This window comes from Pleurodeles waltl, chromosome 1_1, assembly GCF_031143425.1.
Source record: "Pleurodeles waltl isolate 20211129_DDA chromosome 1_1, aPleWal1.hap1.20221129, whole genome shotgun sequence".
In the NCBI taxonomy this organism is placed as follows: Eukaryota; Metazoa; Chordata; class Amphibia; order Caudata; family Salamandridae; genus Pleurodeles; species Pleurodeles waltl.
In genome coordinates, this window is record NC_090436.1 from 88,044,658 (window position 1) to 88,070,659 (window position 26,002).

Consider the following 26,002-nt stretch of genomic DNA (forward strand, 5'->3'; position numbering starts at 1 on the left):
CTGTATCAAACATTGTTACGAATATGATGAGGATTTCTAAACAAGCAGGTGAAGCTCGGGTTTCATGTGCTGATTGTCCAAAAGAGGGAACATGAGTGCATAAATTGTAGAACTTGATGGCTTTCTATGGACAATCTCAAGTACTGACCATGTTCTTTATTGATTGGACATATGGACGTATGCATCCTGAATATATAGATAATATGCAAACCAATGTATGGATGGCGATAAAAAAAATTCTGCTACCACCCCCTGTGGAAAGATTCCACTAAGATACACAGTGAAGTATTAAAGATATATTGTTGACTTGATGACTTTGATTTTGAGAATAAAAGACAAGGCCTTTTTTCATTCTGAAGAGTAACTTGAAGACGTGTTTCCATTTCTTGCAACAACTCTAGGGGTGTTTAGGTAATGCTAGAAAAGAATAAGGAGCTGGAGGAAGGTAGGCCATAACCGTCCTTTATAATGTTGATCACCCACTAGTCCTCAGTAATGAGTGTTCAGAGATGGTGATAGGAGGAGACTCTTCGTCATGATGATGATGATGATGATGCAGGTTCCAAGATCTTTAAAACAGCCTATATTATCCCTAATGAGAAATCAGATTGACTTTTTTCATTAGTCTTGACTTGAAGCAGCTGAAGAAGCGATTGATCTACTCTTAGATCGAGATCTACACTACTGCAGCATCAGGGAGAAGAAACCTTTATAAGCATTCTCAAATACTTAATTATAAGCTGCCATAACCAAAAGTGCATTCATGTGTATGAGGAAGGGAGCAGGTCAAATACTGTTTTACATCCTCCTTCGTCAATACTTTAGTGGACTTATCCAAAACTGACAAAGAAAGATAGATTACCAATGATGATAAATAGATTGTCATTGGGCAACTTGTTTTTGCAAGTAAATATTATAATATGAAATCCTCCAGGAGTGGGGCATGGTTCAGGGAATGATGGACTATAGCACTAAGGACTGTCCCATAGCGAACAAAGGTTCTACTGGTGCAGGAGGTGCGAATGTTGACAACCGTAGAAGAAGCAGGTTTTGAAAACGAAGTTAGGTATGATATATTACAAATATACAATAACTAGTTAGATTTAGCAGCTCCTGTTTAGTTTTGGAATATGTGCTGTGTTGAAGTCCACCTTCTGCTAGTTGTGTGGGGAAGGCAGAGGCTCTTTGTCATCAGATAAGGTATCAAAAACCAACAAGGGTATGCACCCGCTGTAGACACATGAATGTTTTCTTTCAAACAATTTAACAGGTCAAATAAAGTAAGGGGTCTGATAATAATGGTGACATAACAATTTACACTGCATTTTTAGCCAGATCAGCTGAGTATCACACAGCCCTCCTTCATACAAAGACACTGTGCAGGTATCAGTTTTCCTAGTAAAAGAAGGTGGTGCAGATATCAAAAAGAGAATTGAAGGAGCAATATTAACTGTGCTGTAATACACCTTTCATGTAACAGTGCCTGACGATTGAGCAGTTGTTACAAATACAGACGTACAGAGATTAGTACGGGGAGAAGAGAAGGAGCATAGTCCAAGAATGTGGGCTCTATCCTGTTGTAGTTGGACTCTCTCTCCGAGGCAAGACTGCTGGTTTAGGAATGAGAGCACTTTTATTTGTAGGCGACTAGACCAATCCTACAACAAGTCACAACTGTCAGCCCAACCCTCCCGGCTCACAAGCAGTACCTCACCGAAGACCCAAGAAGTAAAAGGCAGCCTTTAAGCATGGACTCTTGAATGCGACATCTCCTGGGAGTCGTGGTGGAACAGAGACTACCCTTTTCTCACATTAGCAAAAAGTCACAGGAAATGACGGAGATGCAGGAAAGTTTTCAATATATTTACTGAAATGACTGCAATTTATGGTAAAATGCATGAGCTGCGATGATTAGGATAATGAACAGTGCAAGAAGCATAACGGTGAAGATGACAGTTGTGAATACAAAGAACCCTACCATCTTGCAATAAACATGAGATGTAAAAACCCTAGCATGTAGAACCTAATCACTAACCTAATGAGAGCTAGGTGTGATAAACCTTATCTGCCAGTACCGTGTCCATGAGAAGCACCCCCCCAACCCTTGTTACCTTGGAATGAGGACTCTGGTCAGATTCCGTGGTGACACAATGGCTGGGTCTGCAGCAAGGTGACGTGTAGCACAGATAGCATTGATGGCATCTGGTAGAAATCCCTCTGATAACCTTGTCTGTGTGAGGTGTATTTATACAGCCCAAGTAGCACGCCTTACGCAGGTATGTTCCAAAACAATAGATGAGAAGGCATACTAGTGGTGGCAATTATGTAAACAATCCACGACAAGTGTACATTATGTTCCTCTCACCCATAAGGGACATCACTTGATTATGATGCTGATAGTGACGCCTTCACAGAGTGGCAAATCAAAACATTTCTCCAACTATAAACAATGGCAGCCATCTTAAAATAAATAATAAAATAAATGGGCTAAAAAAGAGCAGGCTAGTAGGTTAAAAGTCACTAGGTGACGGGTGTACAAGCCTGCAAGCCAGAAGGCTAAGAAACTCCTGAGTGCCATTAAAACTAAACAGGATCCACTACAATCCTAAACATGGGATATAAGTTACATTTGTTGGGCGAGAACTGAGGTAAAGGAGGCCTAGTACTAGCATACCAAATATGCATTGGAGAATCACAGAATAGAAGTGAGGTTTTAAGAATCAGAAATATTTTGTGCAGGACATATCTAAAATTGAGAAACAACCCCAACAAACTAGGGAACTTCCTAGGGAATGTTTACGTACTATATTCAACCCATTATCTAAAACACTGCTAACAAAAGCAGTACCAAATTGCTTTTTTTCTGTCCTGCTGCCCCTTTCTTGTGAGGTATTTTAGTATAGGAAACTCCTAGGCAGGTTCTGGACCCAAATTGCTGTCTACACTACATTAGAAACATGAGTTGAACTAGGGCAATTTTGGGGGTGGAAGCCCTTGCACCAATAGAGTGGAATCATAGAAAGAGTTAAGCTCAACTTAGTCAAAAGTTTTTCAACTTCTTCGGGAGCATTTAGCTCCAGGAACCAATTCTGTTCAGTGTACCATAGTCCTGGCCAGTTCAGTTTTGAAAAGGTTGTCCGATACCACGGCACTCTAAGTATTCCAGCTTGGTGCTTTCCCTGTGAGTGATGATGGTATATGCAAGCACCCAGAGAATACCTATAGGGAAATGCCTTCCTTGGCATGGTTACCCCCTAACTTTTTGCCTTTTGTTGATGCCAGTTATGATTGCAAGTGTGCTGGGACCCTGCTAACCAGGCCCCAGCACCAGTGTTCTTTCTCTAAACTGTACCTTTGTTCCCACAATTGGCACAGCCTTGGCACACAGATACGTCCCTTATAAATGGTACCCCTGGTACCAAGGGCCATGTAGCCAGGGAAGGTCTCGAAGGGCTGCAGCATGTATTATGCCACCCTGGGGACTCCTCACTCAGCACATGCACACTGCCTCACAGCTTGTGAGTGCTGGTGGGGAGAAAATGACTAAGTCGACATGGCACTCTCCTCAGAGTGCCATGCCCTCAACCCACTGCCTGTGGCATAGGTGAGTCACCCCTCTAGCAGGCCTTACAGCCCTAAGGCAGGGTGAACTATACCACAGGTGAGGGCATAGTTGCATGAGCAATATGCCCCTACAGTGTCTTAGCCAAACTTTAGACATTGTAAGTGCAGGGTAGCCATAAAGAGTATATGGTCTGGGAGTCTGTCAGTTACGAACTCCACAGTTTCATAATGGCTACACTGAAATATGGGAAGTTTGATTTCAAACGTCTCAGCACAAGAAATGCACACTGATGCCAGTGTGGGATTTATTGTAAAATACACACAGAGGGCATCTTAGAGATGCCCCCTGAACACCAGTCCGACTCCTAGTGCTAGGCGGACCAGTTTCTGTCAGCCTGCCACAGCCAGACAAGTTTCTGGCCACATGGGGTGAGTGCCTTTGGCACTCTGTGGCCAGGAACAAAGCCTGTACTGGGTGGAGGGGCTTCTCACCTACCCCTGCAGGAACTGTAACACCTGGCGGTGAGCCTCAGAGGCTCCTTCCTGCCTGTTGTTCTAGCACCTCAGGACATCCCAGCTAGTGGAGATGCCCACCCCTCAGGACACAGTCCCTACTTTTGGCAGCAAGTCTGGAGGAGATAATGGGAAAAACAAGGAGGAGTCACATACCAGTCACAACAGCCCCTAAGGTACCCTGAGCTGAGGTGACCCCTGCCTTTAGAAATCCTCCATCTTGAGTTTGGAGGATTCCCCCAATAGGAATAGGGATGTGCCCCCCTCCCCTCTGGAAGGAGGCACAAAGAGGGTGTAGCCACCCTCAAAGACAGTAGCCATTGGCTACTGCCCCGCAGACCTAAACACATCCCTAAATTTAGTATTTAGGGGTGACCCGGAACCCAGGAAATCAGATTCCTGTAACCTGAAGTAAGAAGAAGGACTGCTGACCTGAAAGCCCTGCAGAGACGACGGAGACACCAACTGACTTGACCCCAGCCCTACCAGCCTGCCTCCAGACTCAAAGAACCTGCACCGGAAGGACCAAGAAACTCCAGAGAACAGCGGCGCTGTTCAGAAACTGCAACAACTTTGCAACTTTGCAACAACTTTAAAGAGACTCTCACTTCCCGCCAGAAGCGTGAGTCTTCACACTCTGCACCCAACGCCCCCGGCTCGAGTTCAGGACAACAAGCACCGCAGAGAGGACTCCCAGGCGACTCCAACGACGTGGACACACTGAGTCGACCCCCTGCACCCTCACAGCGAAGCCTGAAGAAAGGATCCAGAGGCTCCCTCTGACCGCGACTGCCTGGTAACAAAGGAACCCGACACCTGGACCAAGCACTGCACCCGCAGCCCCCAGGACCAAGAGGAACCACCTACCAGTGCAGGAGTGACCAGCAGGTGGCCCTCATCTTAGCCCAGTCGGTGGCTGGCCCGAGAAGACCCCTGTGCCCTGCCTGCATCACCTAAGTGACCCCCGGGTCCCTCCATTGCTTTCTATAGCAAACCCGATGCCTACTTTGCCTACTGCACCCGGCTGCCCCTGTGCCGCTGAGGGTGTGTTTTGTGGGCTTGTGTGTGTACCCCCCAGTGCTCTACAAAAACCCCCTGGTCTGCTCCCCGAGGACGCAGGTACTTACCTGTAAGCAGACTAGGACCGGAGCACCCCTGTTCTTCATAGGCACCTATGTGTTTTAGGCCCTCCTTTGACCTCTGCAGCTAACCAGCCCTGTGTTGCTGGTGCTGTGGCTTTGGGGTTGCCTTGAACCCCCAACGGTGGGCTGCCTATGCCCAGGAGACTGACTGTGTAAGTACTTTACTTACCTGAGAAACGTAACCAAACTTACCTCCCCAGGAACTGTTGATTTTTGCACTTTGTCGACTTTTAAAATAGCTTATTGCCATTTTAACCAAAACTGTGTGTACTACAATTTTAAATCAAAGTTCTATACTTACATGTGTGAAGTACCTTGCATTTTATGTACTCACCTAAAATCTTGTGGTTCTAAAATAAATTATGAAAATATATTTTTCTATATAAAACCTATTGGCCTGGAGTTAAGTCTTTGAGTGTGTGTTCCTCATTTATTGCCTGTGTGTGTACAACAAATGCTTAACACTACCCTCTGATAAGCCTACTGCTCGACCACACTACCACAAAATAGAGCATTATTATTATCTAATTTTGCCACTATCAACCTCTAAGGGGAACCCTTGGACTCTGTGCACACTATCTCTCACTTTGAGATAGTATATACAGAGCCAACTTCCTACAATACCTTTCCTAGAACTGGTGGAAGAGGACCACAGAAGGTAGTTGTAAAGAACAAGTTACTTACCTTCGGTAACGCTTTTTCTGGTGGATACACTAGCTACCTGTGGATTCCTCACCTTATGAATTCTCCCAATGCGCCAGCATTCAATGGAAAATTTTCTTCCCAGCTGTCCACGTCGACGAGGACGTCACAGTTGCACGGTTCAGCACACTACCCCGTCTGATGTCACCGTGGCAATAAGAGGTCCTCGCGGGCATGCTGACATCAGTTTCACCCTTTTTTATGTGCCTTTGAGGTGAACAGGTGAAAACCGACCTCACAATAGCACATATATACATACATGTAGCCATATGGATGCACCACAAGTACAACATTTATTTATATAAAAATTCATCAAAACATATATACATTTATAATAAAAAAAAGTCTTGGTATGACCAGACAGGCAGTGGGGAGGTGTGTGGGACTGTGAGGAATCTACATGTAGCTAGTGTGTCCACCAGAAAAAGCGTTACCGAAGGTAAGTAACTTGTTGTCCTGATGGATACATCTATCTGTGGATTCATCATCTTATAAAAAGAGACCCAAAGCAGTACTGCAGTCAGAGGTGGGTGCCGGACTAGTCACACCAAGAAATCCTGCAACACAGAATGTGCAAAATGGCCATCCCTCCTGACTTCCGAATCCAAGCAATAGTGCTTCGCAAAAGTATGGAGGGAAGCCCAAGTTGCTGTTTTACCAAGGTCTACTGCAGGAACACCTCTAGCCAAAGCTGAAGTGGCAGACTTAGCCCTGGTAGAATGAGCTCTTATACCCTCCGGAGGAATCTTCTTTGCTAATGAATAACAGATCTTAATGCAAACAACGACCCACCTGGATATGGTTCTTTTATGGGCAGCTCTTCCTTTCATCTTGCCCACATATCCAATGAAGAGTTGGTCATCCAAACGAAAGTCCTTTGTTCTATCAACATAGAAACTGAGACCCCTTCTCAGGTATAAGCGATGGAGTCTTTCTTCCTCTTTTGAAGGATGAAGAGGAGGGTAGAAAGATGAAAGAGTAATAGACTGCCCCATATGGAAAGGAGAGACAACCTTAGGAAGGAAAGACGCCCTGGTTTTCAACACCACTTTGTTAGCATAGAATAACGTAAAGGGAGGTTTGACAATAAGAGCCTGAAGCTCACTCACACGCCTAGCAGAAGTAATAGCAACAAGGAAAACTGTCTTTAAGCCCAACAACCTTTAAGGGCAAGAATGCATAGGTTCAAACGGTGAACACATTAAAAAAGTCAAAACCAGATTTAAATCCCACTGAGGCATAAGAAACGGAGTGGGGGGGAATTTATTAGTTAGGCCTTTCAAGAACCTAACCACTATAGGTGATTTGAACAAGGAAGGTTGATCTGGAAGGCAAAGAAAGGCTGACAGCGCCAACGAATAGCTCTTGACAGTCGCAACTGCACAACCCTTCTGTGCAAAAGAAAAAGCAAACAACAGAACATCAGACAAATGGGCTTTCAAGGGATCAGTTTGCCTCTCTCCACACCAGGTAACAAACTTTGCCCATCTGTTGGCATAGACAGTCTTGGTGGAGTGTCGCCTGGCCGACAAAATAACATCCACCACTTCTTGCGGGAGAGAAAAAGAACTCAGATTGCCCCGTTCAATCTCCAGGCATGTAGGTGCAGGCTCTGGAGGTGGGGGTGTAGAACCTGTCCCTGCGACTGCGAGAGGAGATCTGCCCTGAGAGGGAGACAGAGCGGAGGGCACAGTGAGAGTTGGAGAAGGCCCATGTACCACACTCTTCTCTGCCAATCCAGAGCTATTAAAATGACTTGAGCCCGATCTTGGTGAATCTTCCTCAGAACCCGAGGAATCAAGGGCATAGGGGGGGGGAATGCGTAAAGTAACTGGCAGCACCAGGACATCTGCAGCGCGTCCCCCAACGCTCCTTGCGCCGGATACTGGAGGCTGCAAAACAACGGGCAGTGCATGTTGTCCCGAATGGCAAATAGGTCTATCCGTGGAGAACCCAACGCCCTGAAGATGTGAAGAATCAGATCCTGATAGTGATGCCACTTGTGATCGGCCGAGAAATGCTGACTGAGACTGTCTGCACGTACGTTGAGAACTCCGGCCAGATGGTTTGCTACCACGCAGATCCGATGGTCCTGTGCCCAGGCCCAGAGCCGCAGAGCCTCTTTGCAGAGAAGGTACGACCCTACTCCTCCCTGCTTGTTGATGTACCACATCGCGGTAGTGTTGTCCGTCAAGACTTGAACTGACTGACTGTGAAGGGACGGGAGAAAGGCCTTGAGAGCCAGGCGTATCGCCCGCAATTCTAACAGATTTATATGATAAGTCTGTTCCACTGGAGACCAAACACCTTTGATCTCCAGGTCCCCCAGATGAGCACCCCACCCTAGAGTGGATGCATCCGTTATGACCGTGGCCACTGGAGGTGGTGGAGCAAACGGCCTTCCTTGGGAAAGATTGCCGTCCACAGCCCACCATCGTAGATCCATTGCAGCGTCTCTGGAGATAGTTATCGACTCTTCGAGATCCCTTTGTGTTGAAACCACTGCTTGCGGAGGCACCATTGGAGAGCCCTCATGTGCCAATGTGCATGAGTGACCAACAGAATGCAAGAAGCAAACAGACCGAGCAGACATAGGACCTTGAGGACTGGAACAACCGCTCCTTTTTGAAACATTGTAATCAACGCCTCAATGTCCTGGATCTGCTGAGGCAGAGGATAGGCCCGATTCAATGTTGTATCCAGTACTGCCCCTATGAACAGGAGGCGTTGAGAGGCCTCCAGGTGAGACTTGGGCATATTTACCATAAAACCCAGACTGAACAACAACTGCGTGGTCATTTGGAGGTGATGCAGCACAAGCTCTGAAGACTTGGCTTTGATCAGCCAGTCGTCCAGGTAAGGGAATACCAATATTCCCTTCCTTGTGAGATGCGCTGCAACCACAGCCATTGCCTTCTTAAAGACTCGGGGTGTGGAAGTAAGACCAAAAGGAAGGACCGCAAACTGGTAGTGCTGCGACCCCACCACAAACCAGAGATACTTCCTGTGTGACTTGAGAATGGGAATATGAAAGTAAGCATCCTGCATGTCTACCAACACCATCCAATCCTCTTTGTTCAACCCCAAAAGCACCTGCGTTAGAGTCAGCATCTTGAATTTCTCCTGTCTGAGTAACCAATTCAAAATCCTCAGATCCAGGATAGGTCTCAATCGACCATCCTTCTTGGGAATCAGGAAGTATTTCGAATAGCATCCCTGACCCCTTCCTGCTCTGGAACCAACTCCACTGCACCTTTTGATAAAAGGACCTGAACCTCCTGCTGAAGTAACAGGAGATGATCCTCTGAACAAAACGAAGGACGGGGAGGGATGGGAGGGGGAAACTCCAGAAAGGGAAGAGCATACCCTTTCCCTACAATATTCAGTACCCAGGAGTCCGATGTGACTAACTCCCACTCGTGGAGAAAATGAAATAACCTTCCCCCTACGGGAGAAGCATGACTTAAAATGGATGGAAAACTAGGGCTGCTTTCCTTGTTGCGCTCCCCCAGGGGAAGAAGATGAGGCAGAGTGCTTCTGGTTGGCTCCTCGCGTTCTAACCCTCCCCCGTCCTCTAAATGACCTATAAGAAAGGTTGGAAGACTGTTGAGTCGTGTATTGAGGTCTCCCAAGAAAAGCAGCTCCACGGCCAAACCCCCTAAACCTCCGAAAGGACCAGAAAGGAGTAGATGTGGAAGCCTGCAGCCCCACAGACTTTGCTGTGGCTCTACTATCTTTAAAGCGCTCTAAAGCAGAGTCCGCTTTGGCCCCAAAAAAACTTTTCTCCATCGAAAGGAAGGTCTAATAACGTTGTCTGGACATCCAATGAAAATCCAGAAGACCTCAGCCATGCATGTCTCCTAGTGGCAACTGAAGTATTCATTGCCCTGGCCACTGAGTATGTAGTATCCAGACCAGACAGGATGATTTGTTTGGCTGCAGCTTGGGTGTCCGACAGGAGTTCAACCCCCCGCACTCCTGACAAGGTTTAAACCCTGACTTTTTAGGAGGAGAGATTGTAACAGAGTACAATAAGACACCTTCGAAACAGTAACTTCTCGAGAGCTAAGAGAAAACCGTTAGCGTCGAAGGCACGGAAAAAGGGAACTGACATCAGCACACCGGCGAGGACCTCTTATTGCCACTGTGACGTCAGATGGAGTCGCGTGCAGAGCCGTGCAATTGTGACGTCCTCGTTGATGTGGAGAGCTGGGAAGAAAATTTTCCGTTGAATGCTGGTGCATGGGGAGAATTCATAAGGTGAGGAATCCACAGGTAGTTGTATCCATCAGAAGCACATTATTAACAATATAGTCATGCCTAATATTAGACCCACTGTACCAAGACGCAACAAGCTTTCATAATGATAAGCTTCAGGTATTGTTTCATTATTGCTTTCTTCCATCAACAAGAAATAATTCCTCTGTGACCCAGGATGAACTTAGCAGAGAAGACCAAGATCCCAACCGCCGAACAGAGAATTTTTATATGGGTACCCTAGTAACAACTGCTTCACGTATCCTAGGCACTGCTGGAAATCCATAGTGAAGGGCATGCAGGGAAGAGGGAGATACAATCTTCTTTTGTTTTGCGAAATGAAAAAAGAGTATTCATAAAAACTTGATCTTTCTAGGAAACAGAGAATGCAATAGAGAAGGTAATCCACGCATTCTGTCTGATAATGAAAATAATCCATGGAATGGACGCAACTGGTGGCAATGCACAACTAGAAGGTGGAGCTCGCGAGCACAATATGAACACTATCACTGTATGTTATAGTGACATCAGTCTTCTCAGTTAAGCTTATTCGGCTCCTGCTTGTTGACCCAATTACAAAGGTAACATTAGCCCTCTTCATTCATAAATCAAATATAGACAACCAAAATGCAGTTGCTACTTTTGTTCAGTGTTGATACTTACCACATGATATAATGCCAATTTGGACTTTATTCCGGTGGATAATGGTTTGGACCATATTTGCACTAGACCCCATAAAAAAGGAAACAAAACTGCTTGTGACTGAACATCAAGTTTGGATTTACTGCTGGTAAAAGACATAAGGCATCATTGCATGACTTCAGTAAGGGTATTATTATTTAAACATTCATAAAGCGCACTGTGACCAATTCTAATATCCTGGGGCAGAGAGCCTCACCACACAAGAAAAAAGAGGGGAGAAGGATCAAGCACAGAACAAAGATAAGAGGAAAAGTGAAAGAGCTGCAGAGAAATAGAAATCACATACCAGCATTACAATAGGAACAATTATGACCGTGGGAACAGCCAAGTTTTCAGTGCTTTCCTAAAGTGCATAAGATCAATCAGGGATCTAATGGAACCAGGAAGCGAAATCCCCAAAAGCTCGACCACCGTATCTAGATTTTGTTACTTTTGGGAGACAGACAAGGTTGACTGGAACCAACCGAAGGCACCGTCCTTTGGAATATCTTTTCAATTTGTTTCGCAATGTCACTGGGCTGCCGCCCTGGAGAGCTTTAAACACAAAACAGAGAGATTTAAATATTATACGCTGCTGCACTGGCAGCCAATGGAGATCTTCCAGTGCCAGACAATCTCCTGTGTCTATTGAGACCCAGCTTGCCCGCCACAATCTGCACTATGAAATCTATTTAGGAGGTGCCCAATAAAAGGGCATTGCAGTAGCTCAACTGATTCAAAATAACACTACGCACAATTAATATTTGTTCAAAGGAAAGATCTCCCTCAGATTACGTAGTAGAGAAAAACAGGTAGCTGCAAGTCTATTCACATGGGTTTCCACTGACAGCCTGTTGTCAAACACAACCCCGAGATTACGCACAGAGTCAGATGGAATAAGTGACATGTCACCAGGCTGCAGACTTGGCTGGATGGAGCTTAGGTCTTTACTGACAGAGCAGTAAAGAAGCTCTGTGTTGTCCCCCATTAAACTTAAGGGAATTGTAACTGAGCCAGCTGGCAGCATCATTCATGCAGCTGTGAAAAGTCCAAAGACAACACCCCCGATCCTTCTCAAAAGATCAAATAAGTTGGGTGTTATCCGCATAGTTCACCATATTGATCTTGTGCGACTTAATAAGCGTCACTAGAGGTTTGCGATAGATGTTAAAAAGGATGCACTCAGCACAGCCTTGAGGCACTCCGTGGTCCAGGTTTTTAAAAGCGGAGCTATAAGGAGGAAGAGCCACTACCTGGGAGCGATTGGAAAGAAAAGAATTGAACCATTTGAAAACGGTGGCACCCACTTCAGACACCTTAAGTCGATCAAGGAGTATACTGTGATTCACCATTTCGAATGAAGCTGACAGATCTAAAAGAACCAATGCAAATGACTTGCTTTCATCAGCCTGCATTCTGAGTTTATCCAATGCCATTAGCAAAGGCGATTCAGTGCTGTGGTTTTGCCTAAATCCGATCTGTTCTCCTTCAAGAACCAAATTCTCCTCTAGAAATAGGGAAAGAATCCTACATACATAACGTTCCAGAATTTCAGCTGGAAATGGTAGGAGGGAGATAGGCCTATATTTGCTCATGAAACCCGGATCAAGCGAAGGCTTTTTTAGTAAAGGGGTCACCAACTCCTTCTTCCAAACTGTCGGGAAAATACCCAGATCAAGCATTTGATTGTAGAGTTCCGTAAGTGGAGGAAAAAGTACATCCGCTCGGTCTTACCATACCGTGTGCAGTAGAGGTTCCAAAGGAGAGCCTGAAGAAATGGACAAAGCAGTAATCCAGAAAAGTTATTTGTTAAATTTTACTTTCAGCATAGTTATTGTGATCTGAAAAACAATATAGGGAAGACCTTACTTCATCATCTCCACATCCTTTTTAAAACCTAGGTTATGTAAACTCTAGGGCATTGAAAGCTCTTCACCACTAGTGAGCAGGATGTCAAAATTGTTGGACCTGGCCCTCTGAAGGGTCAACCCCAAACATTTTGCCTTTTTCCCTCCACAGCCCCACTTGCAACTGAATAGGGAAAACTCTGCCTTCACACAAAGGAACTATCACCTCCAAGTTGTCACTGCAGCCAGCTTGGAGCCAGGGCACAGCAGTCAGGAAATTCCATACACTTCAAAGCCACTGTCTAGAAGCGTCTCCCACCTTTCACAAGGAGGGCACCAGGGCATAAAAATAGGGCCTCAGACACCAACTCTTCAGTTCACTCCTGGACCTGAGGAAGAATACTAAGAGGACTGTATGCTGCTGTGAGCTGCTGTGCGCTCTGTAAGACTGTTTTGCTGTAACTGGAAGGACTGCTTTGCTACCTGGAATCTGCCTTGAACCCTGAGAGGCCAGCCCTGCTGCAGAGCCCTGCATCTTCCTGTGAGCCAAGGCCTGTCAGATTGACTCCAAGGGTTAGTTTCCTGGCCTCCTGTCAGAGCTACAGGGACATACAACGTTTCTGCACCTGGACCCACCCTGAGTGAGCCCTGAACCCACCAAGCGGTGTCCCAAATCCCAAAACTGAGAACTTAGAATTTTTTTGACCAAAAACTGCTCTGAGAACTAGGAGGAGAAAAGGACCAACCTGCTCTCCTATCTGCCCAAAGAGAATCGCCGGTCAGATCGATTTTGTGGCTTATCCTGCTTCCATCAATCAAACAAGAATGGATAAAGTGCAACAGCTACTCATCAAAGTGTCCCAGAGATACAGTTGTTCTTTGTTCTTCTCCGCAGCAGCAAATCCTGTTCAGCGGTCCTTCATCAAAGGTGTAAAGGCCTTGTGGAACTGTCTTTGGTTGCAGCCCTCTGCCTCATTTTTCTGGAGATTTTCAACTTCTATGTAAGAGACTAAGTCCGAACGTAGAAATCTTCATTGCAGCTGAGACCCAAGGTTATCTGATGATAACGCTCCCTGTTTGGACACCTCTTGCAGCACCCTTGCCCCACCACACTATACCTTCTCAGAACATTTTTCTCAGAGTTTCTTATAAGTCTGAAGATAAGCACTGACTGGGCTCAATTCACTTCTTGTATCCATATTTTTCGACTTCCACCCAGTCTCGTGCTACTAGATGTCCACGGTTGGCACGGTTAGGCACTAGTTTTTACTAAAACTTTAAAAAATCATAACTTTGTTGCTACTAATTGGGTTTTTGTCATTTGGGTGTCAAATAATTTATTAAAATGTACTCTATGTTTCTAAATTGGTGTGGGATTTTTCTTGTGTTGTGTTTTCACTTTATTACTGATTGTGTTTCATAAATACATTACACATTGTCTCCAAGTTAAGCCTGACTGTTTTTTGTGCCAAGCTACCCAGGGTTAGGCACATATTAATTTAGTGACTTTTTGTGGCTCACACTGGAAGGGACTGTGGCTGTTGCTTGACCAGGGCTCAAACTCCAATGAATTAACAATCCAACTTCTTTAAAAAAATCTTATATTTAAAATCAAATAAAACGATTGCTTAGAGTAAGCGGGTCTATGTAAGTCTTCCTCTTCTCCACCCCACCCCTCAAACAAGGAAGAGTTAGTATTTGCTTCAGAAGACACTAGTGAAGTATAGCCATTTATAGAGAATACAAAAAAGCACCACTAAAATAAGTACAGGTATGAGACCTAAAAAGAAGCACACTTGATACATTGAAATGTATAAACAACAACAGCTAATATGAGTATGCAACAAAAAAGGATAATCATATTCACCATCAAACTTTACACTCCAGGTCATTTCGAAACCATCGGTCATAAGATAACAATTCTTGAGATCTTCAGGTAGCGAGCAGTTGTTTTTCTGCAATCAAAATAAAACATAATTCACACATTTTACGTAATGATGAATCGATGTATTTTCATTAGCCATAAAAATGAAAAATATTTTTTTTCTCTAATTTTATAATCTTGTGTTTCTGGGGACTTTTGGTGCAATACTTACATTTGCAGTCAAAACCGGCATTGCCCCACGCAAAATTTACCCAATACTGATTTTGACGATTAGGATCTGAGAATTTAATACACAAATGTCACTTCTCCACCAGCAGGAGAAAGCTATGGGCAGAAACTGCCTCTAGTATCAGCAGAACCACCTGTCTGAACTATCCCTATAATAGTCTCTATTATTTATGATACAAGTACACACAGCCAAAATAATTTAATGCCACAGTTTTCAATCTATTTTAACCGACACTTTAAAATAAATGTGACTATGGTAGCCAGTTTTACTCAGTGGTTGATCCAGAGAACCATGGGTATCCCATCAGTTTCCCAGAGCAAACCAACTCCTCCAAAAATTTACTTTTTAAAGTGGATTTCCAGCTGCATTTCAGGTAGGTTGGTTCACGCAACAATGCTGTCCGCTGAAAAGACTGTAGAAGGTCCAAACTAGGCTGGTCGAAATGAAAAAAACTTAATAGGCGAAATGCCCACATACATATGTTGGAAATCTGATGAAGAAAGCGAAGAAGGCACTTTTGAGTAACAAAACAGTAGTGCATTCATATATTCCTTCATATTTCAGTATTAAAAGGACGCGTTACCCCCAAAGATACTAGAGAATTAAAATGTTTTCAGGAAAGATGTATGGAAATTATTTCCTACTTTTTTTGTTTCTGACAATTCTTTTCACAGAAAATGTTTTCGCTAAAATGTACTTTAGTAAAAAAAAAAGTGTTCAAATCATAAGGACTAGTTCTTCAGAAGCCAGCCTACGTTTGTCAGTTGAAGGGTTCTCCCCATGTCTTCAGCACAAGTCCACTGCAGAATGTCCAGTTCGTTTGTCCTCTGATTCACCTCACAACAGCATCACCTTTGTCTTTCCAAAGGACCTTCTCCACAGTCAATTGAAAGCTGCTCCATGTACACTGGTAGGAGTAATTCCCGGTTCTAACTGGTCCACTCTATTTTTTCAAGCAGGCTATCGCTTCATATCTTCATGTGAACTTTTGTGCTCTTCAGTCACAAGAGAGAGTCTCACACAGACGCAAGTAGGTACTGGTGTCAGGGTACGGATCCCTAAATTCTCCAGGGTCAACAAAAGGCTAGCTCTACTAGCATTTCAGGCATGTTTCTAGTCCCAGAGACTACTAACATCCATCAATTTAACAATTCTTCATCAGAGGTCTTCATTCTTAGAGATAAAACAGACCCAAACATACTGCTCTTGTGGCTCTAAAACAGTTTTGTCTCTAATTTACCAGGGATGAACTAATTCCCATGCTACAATCTCAGGAACAATGGTGGCTGAGCCTTCACCAACCCTGTCCCTAGCACATGGGCTGCCCTCCCTCTTGATGCCAGCGACAATTCTGGAATTTAGAACGTAGATGCAGACTGTCCTGTTAAGCCTAGCTGTATTTAGACAGCACTAAAAGGCCCTTTAAGGGCAATGGTACAACACAGATGTAGTCAGTATTTTAGATTCAAGGCAGACCTTGGGATTACTGCATGTCTGGAGCTTCCCCCTCAAAGAGTTTGAAAGGTATGACCCAATACCCATTCCTGAGACATGCTTTAAGGTAAAACCCATGGTCCCTTTTGTCACATAAACTATCAGAGGGTATCTTTTTTTTGCTTGAGTTCTTCCAGGCTGTAAACTGCACCCTCGTGTGGCCTGGGATATCCTTCCAAGCATCAAAGGACATCACCACAACCAAAAGCGAATCAGCTTCAGGCAGACAATAGAATGTGACTCCAGATGTTTGTTTTACCCTCCAAATTCAAACAAAATCTGTAAGGGCAAATGAGGCTATTCTTGATAGTATCCTGCACCCTACTGTGGCCTTTCTTTGAAGTACTAGCTACTGTCTGTCTCTTCAGAGGAGTATACAACGTCTGAATGACAAATGTTCAACCAGGAATGTGAACATATTTTGTTAAGCACTGTAGTAGAGTTTTGGCAGACAAGATTTAATATTCTCAAAACTGATTAAAGCACTCCAATAATCTCTTCATACTGGCTCTGTATTCTGCTAATTTGGTTATGATAGTGCTTTACAATCAAAGGTTACCCAGTTATGATTTCAATCCATTATATGTATTAAGAATATGCTTTCCTGTGTTGCGGTAGAAAACATACACTTTCTGAAAGCAATTGTTACATTGTAAGAGACAAGTGGGAAAGGTTTCACTTCACTCCAATATTCCATGTCTGCCTTTGTAGAACGACAACACACCTCTGCTCACAGACAGCTGATGTTTACTACCGTGGCAGGATTGGGCGTACAATGTTAGTAAGAGGGAGAGCCAAGGGGTGATCCTAAATTATGTATCATTAGCGTTATAGACAGAACGACAGATAAACATTTTAGTTTGATATCTATAGATTTATGGTACCATAAATGAGCGTTCCCATTGCAGACTCTCTTACAGACATTGTATTCTGTTCAGCAATAATCTAGTACACGTAGTGCACTCAAACTGCTAGATAGCTCTTTCTTGTCGTCAGTTTCTTAGGATTAACTGTGGTCTCTCTTCTTTAGGGTGGGACAATGCTTTGAAGAAGGACTATCATTTAACAATAGGCGATTTCAGTGCAAGCGTTGTATTTCAATCTGCATATGCCTACTAGTTCAACAGAAGTCATTTGTTAAGAAGGAAAGATAGACTTCTATAAAGAGGACAGCCTTGTGATTTACTTTTCAAGATTTATCCTTTTAGCTGGAACGAACGTATCTCTAATAATTTGTGTATTAGTATGCTTCATTTCCCACTGAGGAACAAAGGTAACAGACATGTTCTAGGTGATGGGACTGTCTTATCAATGCACGTTTGTCTGTTCGTGTTTTCTCAACAATCTTTGATCAGCTTATGTGTGTTGTAGATTGTTCCATCGTGTAGACATATGGAGTGAGAGAGGAGTAGGGGGGTGGGGATATGTGTGTGGTTTAGGTGTTGTAACTTTTTGGAATAAAACGATATACTCGCCTGGAGTGCAACGAACAAGCAGTTCTTTGTTTGAACATTAAAACGAGGGAAGGTCCGTCCCTAACGTTTGCACCAGCCCGAGAAAGTGCAACGTAATAGGACCGCTTTGTGCTATGATATATATATATATATATATATATATATATATATTCGCTGAAAAAATCACCAAAGGTTACAGGGATGTTTTAGTTAGGAATTAGAATAAAAAACCCTTAGAAATTCACTGAAAAAAACAAAGGTTACATAGACGTTATAGTTATGTTATGAATTTACTTGTACAAAACCGTAGAAATTCAGCAGTTATAGTTACCTGAGCTAACTATAACTTGCAGTCCCGTAATGCACTGCTTATGACCTCACATATTACATCACTCATGACATGGTCAGTGACATCACTGATGATTTTTTTTCCCCGTGAATTTCTAAGGTTTTTGAAAATTTTATTTTCTCACTAGAACGTCCCTGTACACCTTTGTTTTTTTCCGTGAATTTCTATGTTTTTTTAACATATACTAATTTTAGTTACTGTACGTTAATCCAACCACCGCCGCGAGGTTGGCCACAGGGCCTGCCCTCTGGCAAGGCCCTGAAGCCAACCCCCTATAACTACCCAACCGTGCACGTCCTTCACCCATGTTAAGGGGAGGTTGCCCCCAAGACATGGCCTGCAGCGAAGTCCTGCAGCCAACACTCCTCAACCAACAAAAACCCATGCTGTGCACAGTCCTTTCACCGTACGCACCGGGAGTTGGCCGCAGCTTCTCTGGGTGTGAGAATAGGTGTGAGAGAGTGTATCTGGGGGTGAGAGTGGCTGTCAGATTGTCTGTGTGGGTCTGAGAGTAGGTACATCAATGTTTTAGTGGGTGTATCAGTCTGTGCACAGGTCTGTGAGTGGCTGCATGAGGGTGTCAGTTGGTCTGTGAGTGGGTGCGTGAGTGTCTGAGTGGGTGCCTAAGTGTCTAAGTTGGTGTGTGACTTGGAGAAATTGATTGAAAGAGACACAGAAAGAGAGAGAGTTTTTTTTAGGCTTTAATATCTCACATGCTTTGAATGAGATATTTTTGTTGGATTTAATAAAAAAATATTTTTCAAAATATATTATATTATATATACTCAAACAATTATAATTTTTATTTAAATGAGTAAAGCTGGGCTCGAACCCCCATAGCTCAGTGTGAAGGTCTGCGACCTTCACACTGAGCTATGGTTTTTTTTTTTGTATATATATTTTTTTAGCCCTTTGTGGGATTTGTAGTAAATATATATATATATATATATATATATATATATATATATATATATATATATATATATATATATATATATATATATATATATAAAATCAAAATCCCACAGTCTATCAGACTGCAAATAGAAAGTCTCATTGATAATAAAGATTGGATTTTTGGGAAGCAGACACGTTGGGTGCGACTTTCTTTTTGCAGTCTGATAGACTGTGGGATTTTGATTATTTTAGAAACGGGGGCCACAACCGTTTGGTCTGCACCGGCCTCGTTAGGTGGATGTAGCAGGTTCCAATGTGGAAACTGTTGTTATATATATATTTTTTTTAAGTAGGGACTCAAGGGCTCTCCTGTGGTCCCTACTTTAAAAAAAAAAAAAATGTTTCAATTAAATTTTTACAATAAAACCTTTTACATGCTATGTGGGACCGCGAGGGAGCACGGAAGGGTTCCCCCCGCGTCCCTACTTTTTTTATTTGATTTTTTCAAACAATGCCCTTACAGGATATCTGGCGCTGCGGGGGAAGCATTACGGTTTCTCCCGCAGTGTCAATGCTTCAGCAAGCACGGAAGGGCTTTTATAGCAGCTCCATGCTTGCTGAAGCATTTCATCACTGTCTCCTGTACGAAACTTCAGATTTTGACAGCGGGATCTGCTTTAAAGACCCCGCTGTCAAAACCCGAAGTGTTTGCTGTGGCTTGGCTGCAACTGCAGAGCTGCAGCCAAGCCGCAGCAAACAGCTATGTTCCGAGGTGGGCACCCCAGGACACAGCAGGAGCCGACCCTGAGGGGTGGCGGTCCCCAAGGCCATCAAAGGCTCCTCGAGGGGGGCCAGGGCGCAGGTGGGTGGCCTCCCCGCTCCAACAACAGTCTTGCCCTAGGGGGTGGTGGTCTCTGCCTCGGGGTAGCGGGGAGGGCCAGAGGGCCTCGCCGCATTAATTACAAGATCCCCTCAGGGAGGTTGTGGTCCCTGGGGCAGCGGTAGGGGGCCCAGAGGTCCCCTCCCGCATATTACAATAAAGCCCAGGGGAAAGCCCCCGGGATTCCGCACAGCGTTATTTTGATTCTACCAGCAGATCTGCAGATCCACTGCGTCTCTGCTTGTAAAATAAATAAAAAATGTTTTTTATCCCTGGAGGGTCCCTTTGGGAACCCACCACCAGAGCTAAGCAGACAGGCTGTTCATACCCAGGCCCCCCTTTTTTTTTTTTTAAAACTTTTTTGGGGGACTCGGCTGAAGATGGCTGACAACACTTCAACAGCTTCTGTTGTTGAAGTGTTATCAGCCAATCAGATCTTAGCACGAGATCGTTATGGCTCATGAATCCTTTGCGTCCCTAGATATACAAATGTGTTTTTACCTTCATTTCTCAAAAACTACTGAACAGAATTACACCAAAACAAAAAAAGAACTTTTTCTGGACCAGCACCTACCTTTCTGCCAAATCTGGTGTAATTCCGTCCAGTCGTTTTTGTACTATTGGTGTTCAAAATCCCAATAGAAAAATGAATGGGAAAAACGTTTTTTGGAACCCCCCTTGTTTCTCGCCCCCCCCGGATGGATCACCCCATAACTTTTCAGGCAGCAGCTGACGGAACTGGCAAATTTGTCTGGAACGTTTGTGAAGATTCGTCAAGCGCTGCCAAAGATATAGACAAGTTAAAAAAACGCTTTTTGTATAGAAATGTGGTTCTATCTAGTAGCGACCGCCACTAGGTAATATATATATATTACATATACATATACACACACACACACACAAAATATATATGTGTGTGTTTGTGTGTATATACCTACACACATATACACGTCATCAAAGATGTAATTTGAGATTTTTATCAGTGAAGTTATAAACGATGTCACAGAACATGTCATGAGTGATATATGATGTTAGGTCACAAGCAATGCATGGCAAATGTGCAAGTTATAGTTGGTCTGCTAATTGTAACAGGTAAACTTCTGTTATTTTAATTCAAAACGTTAATGCTGTCACTGACAAATTCGGGCAAATTCACCTAACTATGTTACTTTAACCTTTGTTCTGTTCAGTGAATGTCTAGATTTTTTTTTTAAGTAAAGTAATATTTTATTACCACACGTATAGCCAACCCCACCCTCCGCCACGCATGACCAAAGTTAGCCAAGGCTTGCTGCAAACCACCTGCAGGCAGCCAATTCCACACTGTGCACTGCCTTTGGCCTCACACAGCAGGTGTCAACAGGGCCTGCCCACAGGACAACCCACCCGGATGCAGTCAACCTCTGTGCAGGTAGCCAACCTCATGCTACACACAGCCTTTCATCGTGTCCGCCGTGGGGTTGGACGGTGGACCAGGCTTGTTTTTTAAATTATTTTTTATTAAAAGGAGGGGAGGTGGCTGTACGACCCTCCTTCTGACCCTTAATTTGACCCAGGGAACTCCAATCACTAGGGCCTCCATTTTAAATAGGTGGGTTCCCCGGGCCCTACCAAGGACACCCACCATACACCCCATATGGAGCGGAAGCTGGCATTGTCCCCACCCAGAGAGAGCACCTATTTATGCTGCACCCTCCAGGTAGGAGCATCCTGTTAATCTGTTTCCCTGCCCCCATCAGTGAGGGCAAGGAAATAGAGATATCACCTGGCAGGAGCATTTTTAAAGTTCCCGCTCACTGGGGGCAGACTTTGTGTTTGCTCTCACTTGGTGGGAGATTTAAAAATGCTCCCACCCGATAGAAGCAAACACACGTTTTCTGCCCGTGCAGGAACTACTGTGACCCAGAGTGGGCTCCCCAGGACAAATTATGTCAGCTGGCCTCGGGGTATGGGATCCCCAGGGCCATTAAAGACTCAGGGAGGAGGTGCCACACCCTCCCTTTAAAGTTTAGCTACAGCCCTGGGGGGGTAGGGTGGCTAGGACCAGTTTAAGGCTCGGGGAAGTGTGCTGCACCCGCCCTTAACTAACAACTGAGCCCCAGGGGATGCGGTTCCTGGGGCAGAAAATGTCTCAGAGAGGTGAGTTGTGTGCCCCAGGGCCTAAAATGGGCAAGGGGAGAGGGGCTATGTGCCTTCCTCCAATAAATATGTTATTTAATGGCTGTCACCATTTTTTGTTTACTTGCTTTTGTCGTAATCCTGCAAGATTCCTGTAGGATTGCAGCAAAAACTGCTGACTTTTGTTTTCACTTTGGTCCAGGGAGGAGAGGACCCCTCCCATGGGGCCAAAGGGGGCAGTGTGTCCCTATCATGCCCCTTTATATCTTTATTCTTTTTTAACTTCAGGACGGGGGACAAACTCACTGAGTCCTCTAATGGCTGCCAGCATTATTTTTCTCATGTTGCTGGCAGCCAATCAGAGCACTCGCTGGAGTTAAATGGCCCACGGAAAAAAGCTCCCAGGGCCAATCACAACACTCTATTTCTAAATTGGAGCACCCAGAAAACTCTTAAGAGACTCTCGCAGACCTACCCACCCAGTTATACTAATATTTTTAAACCTCAATTTCTCAAAAACGACTGAATAGATTACACCAAATCACACAAAGCAGTATCTGAGAACCAAGATCTAGCTTCCTGTCAAATATGGTGCGTTTCTGTTCAGCGGTTTTTGCTGTAGCCCTGCCAAAAGAAGCTTTTTGAAAATGCAGGGGGATTTTGCATTTTGGGGCCCTCACGTGACAGATCACACTGAAATTTTCCTTGCACAATCTAGTTAAAAAGTAGCACCTTTTGTAAACGTTCGTGGAGGTTTGTCGAACGGGCCAAAGTTTTTAGCAAAATAAAAAAGTGATTTCCTACTAGACTGCTAACAGTTGCAGCTATACATGCCCCATTTTTTTCTACCATCTTCCATTTAGACATATCTGATGTTACATTACATAGGTACCTCGGTCAAGTATCACAGACATTAATTTTTTTGATTAGGCATATCCTTCCCCATCAAATTCAAAGTTTGATCCGTCAGAGTGACAGAGCTTTCAACCAAAAACATACAGTAATTTCTTTCAAGATACATCTCGATGTATGTGCACTGTATTGTTTGCATTTATTAATGAACACATTATACAATATTCTTATGCACACATAAAATTAGAGTTCACATAAATATATATATATATGTATATGCATATATATGTTGTTATGTTACATGAATAAGGAGTTATATCAAAATGTCAAAAAATATTGCCTCAGTGGGCCTGTTCGGCTAAGAATTAAGAAAATATAAAGATACTACTTTCCATATAACTCATTTCATTCTCCAGTCAATCACTATCTTGCTCCAAATGGGTATACTTTAAATCACATTAATGTCATATCAACACCCTTATCTTAAACCCCTTATGGCCATACATTGCTATTATTGTGCAGTCTATAATTCCAGAATGTGATGTTTTATTAAAAGAAAGACAACACACTTTTTTCAGGAACTAACATAAGAAAAAAGGGAAAAAGGAAAGATAAGAAACACAAAAGATACCATAAAATATAGAAAGTCTGCTGGCAAAAGCACAAACAATTTTTGTTCTCCCCCCACCTCTCTCATGTTAACAGGTGTACAGCTAATTCCTCATTCACATTGTGCCCAGCAGGCTCAAATGTTTCTAAATTTGAGCTGTAGTAAGATTCAAATCTGTGTAAATGTTGCCATCTATACTTAACCCTGGGATGTTTAAACACTGTCCAGGTCAAAAAAATTCAGTTTAGTCCAATCTCCCAGATTACGTTTTTCAAAATAGCACACTACTAGCAATTTCTGACCTCTGTTGGTGATGGCACAAATAGGGTCCATGATCCATTTCTTCACCTAGAATTATGCTTAAGTGTGTCTGATCCCCATATGAGATATTCCATTTAAACCATTCACAGTAGCTACTCCTTGCATGTAGAAATGTATTTGTTTCCTAAACAGGTTAATTACTTAATTACTCAAGTGTTATCTTCTACCTCCAATTTCATGTGCTCTTACTTTGTGTCATTGTAACTTTAAAGCATCTGCACTTAGATGCAAGACAACATCTCTAGGTATCCTAAAAGTGCCACTCCATATAAAGAAAATGTCATCTATGCAGGGAAGCCACAAAGCGACATCCAACAAATACTCACTAATCATGGGATCCATGGGCACCTGTTACTCTCACCAGCCGATCAGAAGGTTGGCATTGCTGGGGCGAAGCAGGTGCCTGTGGCAGTCCCTTGTAGCTATTCAACAAAAACACATTCTGACGTCCTGATGTTTTATACTAGCATAAAGGAATGGTACATCTAGTGTCACCAGCCTATAACTTTGATCCATGTAATGTGATCAATTTTGATCCGGAAATCTGAAATATTCTTCAAATAAGATGATGTAGTCTTGCCAAAGGAAATAAGAAGTGATCAATATATATCGACATTTGTTCCAGAAGGCTTCCTATAGTCCAGGCTATAGGTCATCCTGGTGGGCTGTCCATTTCCTTGTTTACCTTTAAGAGTAAATATTATGTTGGAATAACTGGACTTTTTCTATTTAAGAATTGATATTCCTCATAACATTGGAGTCCCCCATCTCTCCAGATGATCAATGGACTACGATATCTCACAATCAACTATGTTTAGTGATAGTCCTTCCTGATGACTCAGTAGCACTGGGTAACCCCCAATTGTCTTTGTGCCTCCCACACATATTTCTCTATGCCCTACATCACCACCATTGTCAGATGGTTTGATCACGTAGTCCTTACTCTCAGCAAGTTGTTTTATCTACCTGTATTGTGGCAGGTTTTATTTTACTTTTGTTTTCCAAAAAAACTGTCTTCTGATATTTTTAAGTTCTTTTACTGTGATCTCATGAAACACATCTATGGAGTCATAAGGTAAAGCTGGATTAAATTTCGACTTCGGTTTAAAATTACACCCACTACTTTGATACTTTCATTACTTATTTCATTCAGGGTTTTAATCTCATTTCTTTCAGTCTCGAGATCTAAACCATACAGGCAGTCATTCAATTAATTAAGGTCCTAGGCATCACATAGCCCTCCCTCACGGCTGACCGTCTATAATGTATTTGCACCGGTTCCATTCGAATTGGTTGCCATTTTATTATGCACCATTTAATAGATTTTTGCTCATTTCAATTTTCGAATTAATTTAAAAGATCTATTCTAGTGTGTGTCTGCGATTAAATTCTGAGGTGAAGGTAAACCGGGAAGGAGGCAGTGGTATCCCTACCCTTCCCCCTACATGTTTTTTTAACTTTTTTTTGCAGGAAAGGGGACAAAGGGCCAGATGTAGCAAAGTGCTTGCGCCTCGCAAACAGCGAAAAACGCCGTTTGTGAGGCGCAAAAGCCTCTTTGCTATGCAGAAATGCATTTTGCGAGTCGGATCTGACTCGCAAAAAATGCATTTCCGACTCGCAAATAGGAAGGGGTGTTCCCTTCCTATTTGCGACTCGCAATGCTATTCAATTTAATTTGCGACCGCGAAAGCGGTCGCAAATGAAATCGCAGTTACCATCCACTTGAAGTGGATGGTAACCCAGTCGCAAACGGGAAGGGGTCCCCATGGGACCCCTTCCCCTTTGTGATTGGAAATAAAAACAATTTTTCAGAGCAGGTAGTGGTCCTATGGACCACTGCCTGCTCTGAAAAATACCGAAACAAAAGGTTTCGGGTTTTTTTCTAAGTGCAGCTCGTTTTCCTTTAAGGAAAACGGGCTGCAGATAGAAAAAAAAAAAACTGCTTTATTAAAAAGCAGTCACGCACATGGTGGTCTGCTGACTCCAGCAGGCCACCATCCCCGTGAGTGCCCAGACTCGCAATGGGGTCGCAAACTGCGACCCACCTCATTAATATTAATGAGGTGGGTCTTTGCGAGTGTACCCACTCACTCAATATTCAGGTTGTTTGTGACGCCCATTATGTCATCACTGACATTGTAGCTAAGTTTCCAGGCAGTACCCATGACTCCTACATTTTTAGGCATAGTGGGATACATCAATGCCTG

At 43.6% G+C, this 26,002-nt stretch overlaps 1 protein-coding gene across 2 annotated transcripts in view; it reads right to left on the reverse strand.

Moving 5' to 3' along the window:
* TPGS2 (tubulin polyglutamylase complex subunit 2) overlaps positions 1–26,002 on the reverse strand; it is a 128,320-nt gene that overhangs the window by 52,046 nt on the left and 50,272 nt on the right. For both annotated transcript variants that reach the window (XM_069218386.1, XM_069218295.1), the window contains exon 3: positions 14,574–14,661. In XM_069218386.1, the coding sequence (XP_069074487.1) occupies positions 14,574–14,661 (88 nt within the window). The remainder of the gene's footprint in view (positions 1–14,573; positions 14,662–26,002) is intronic.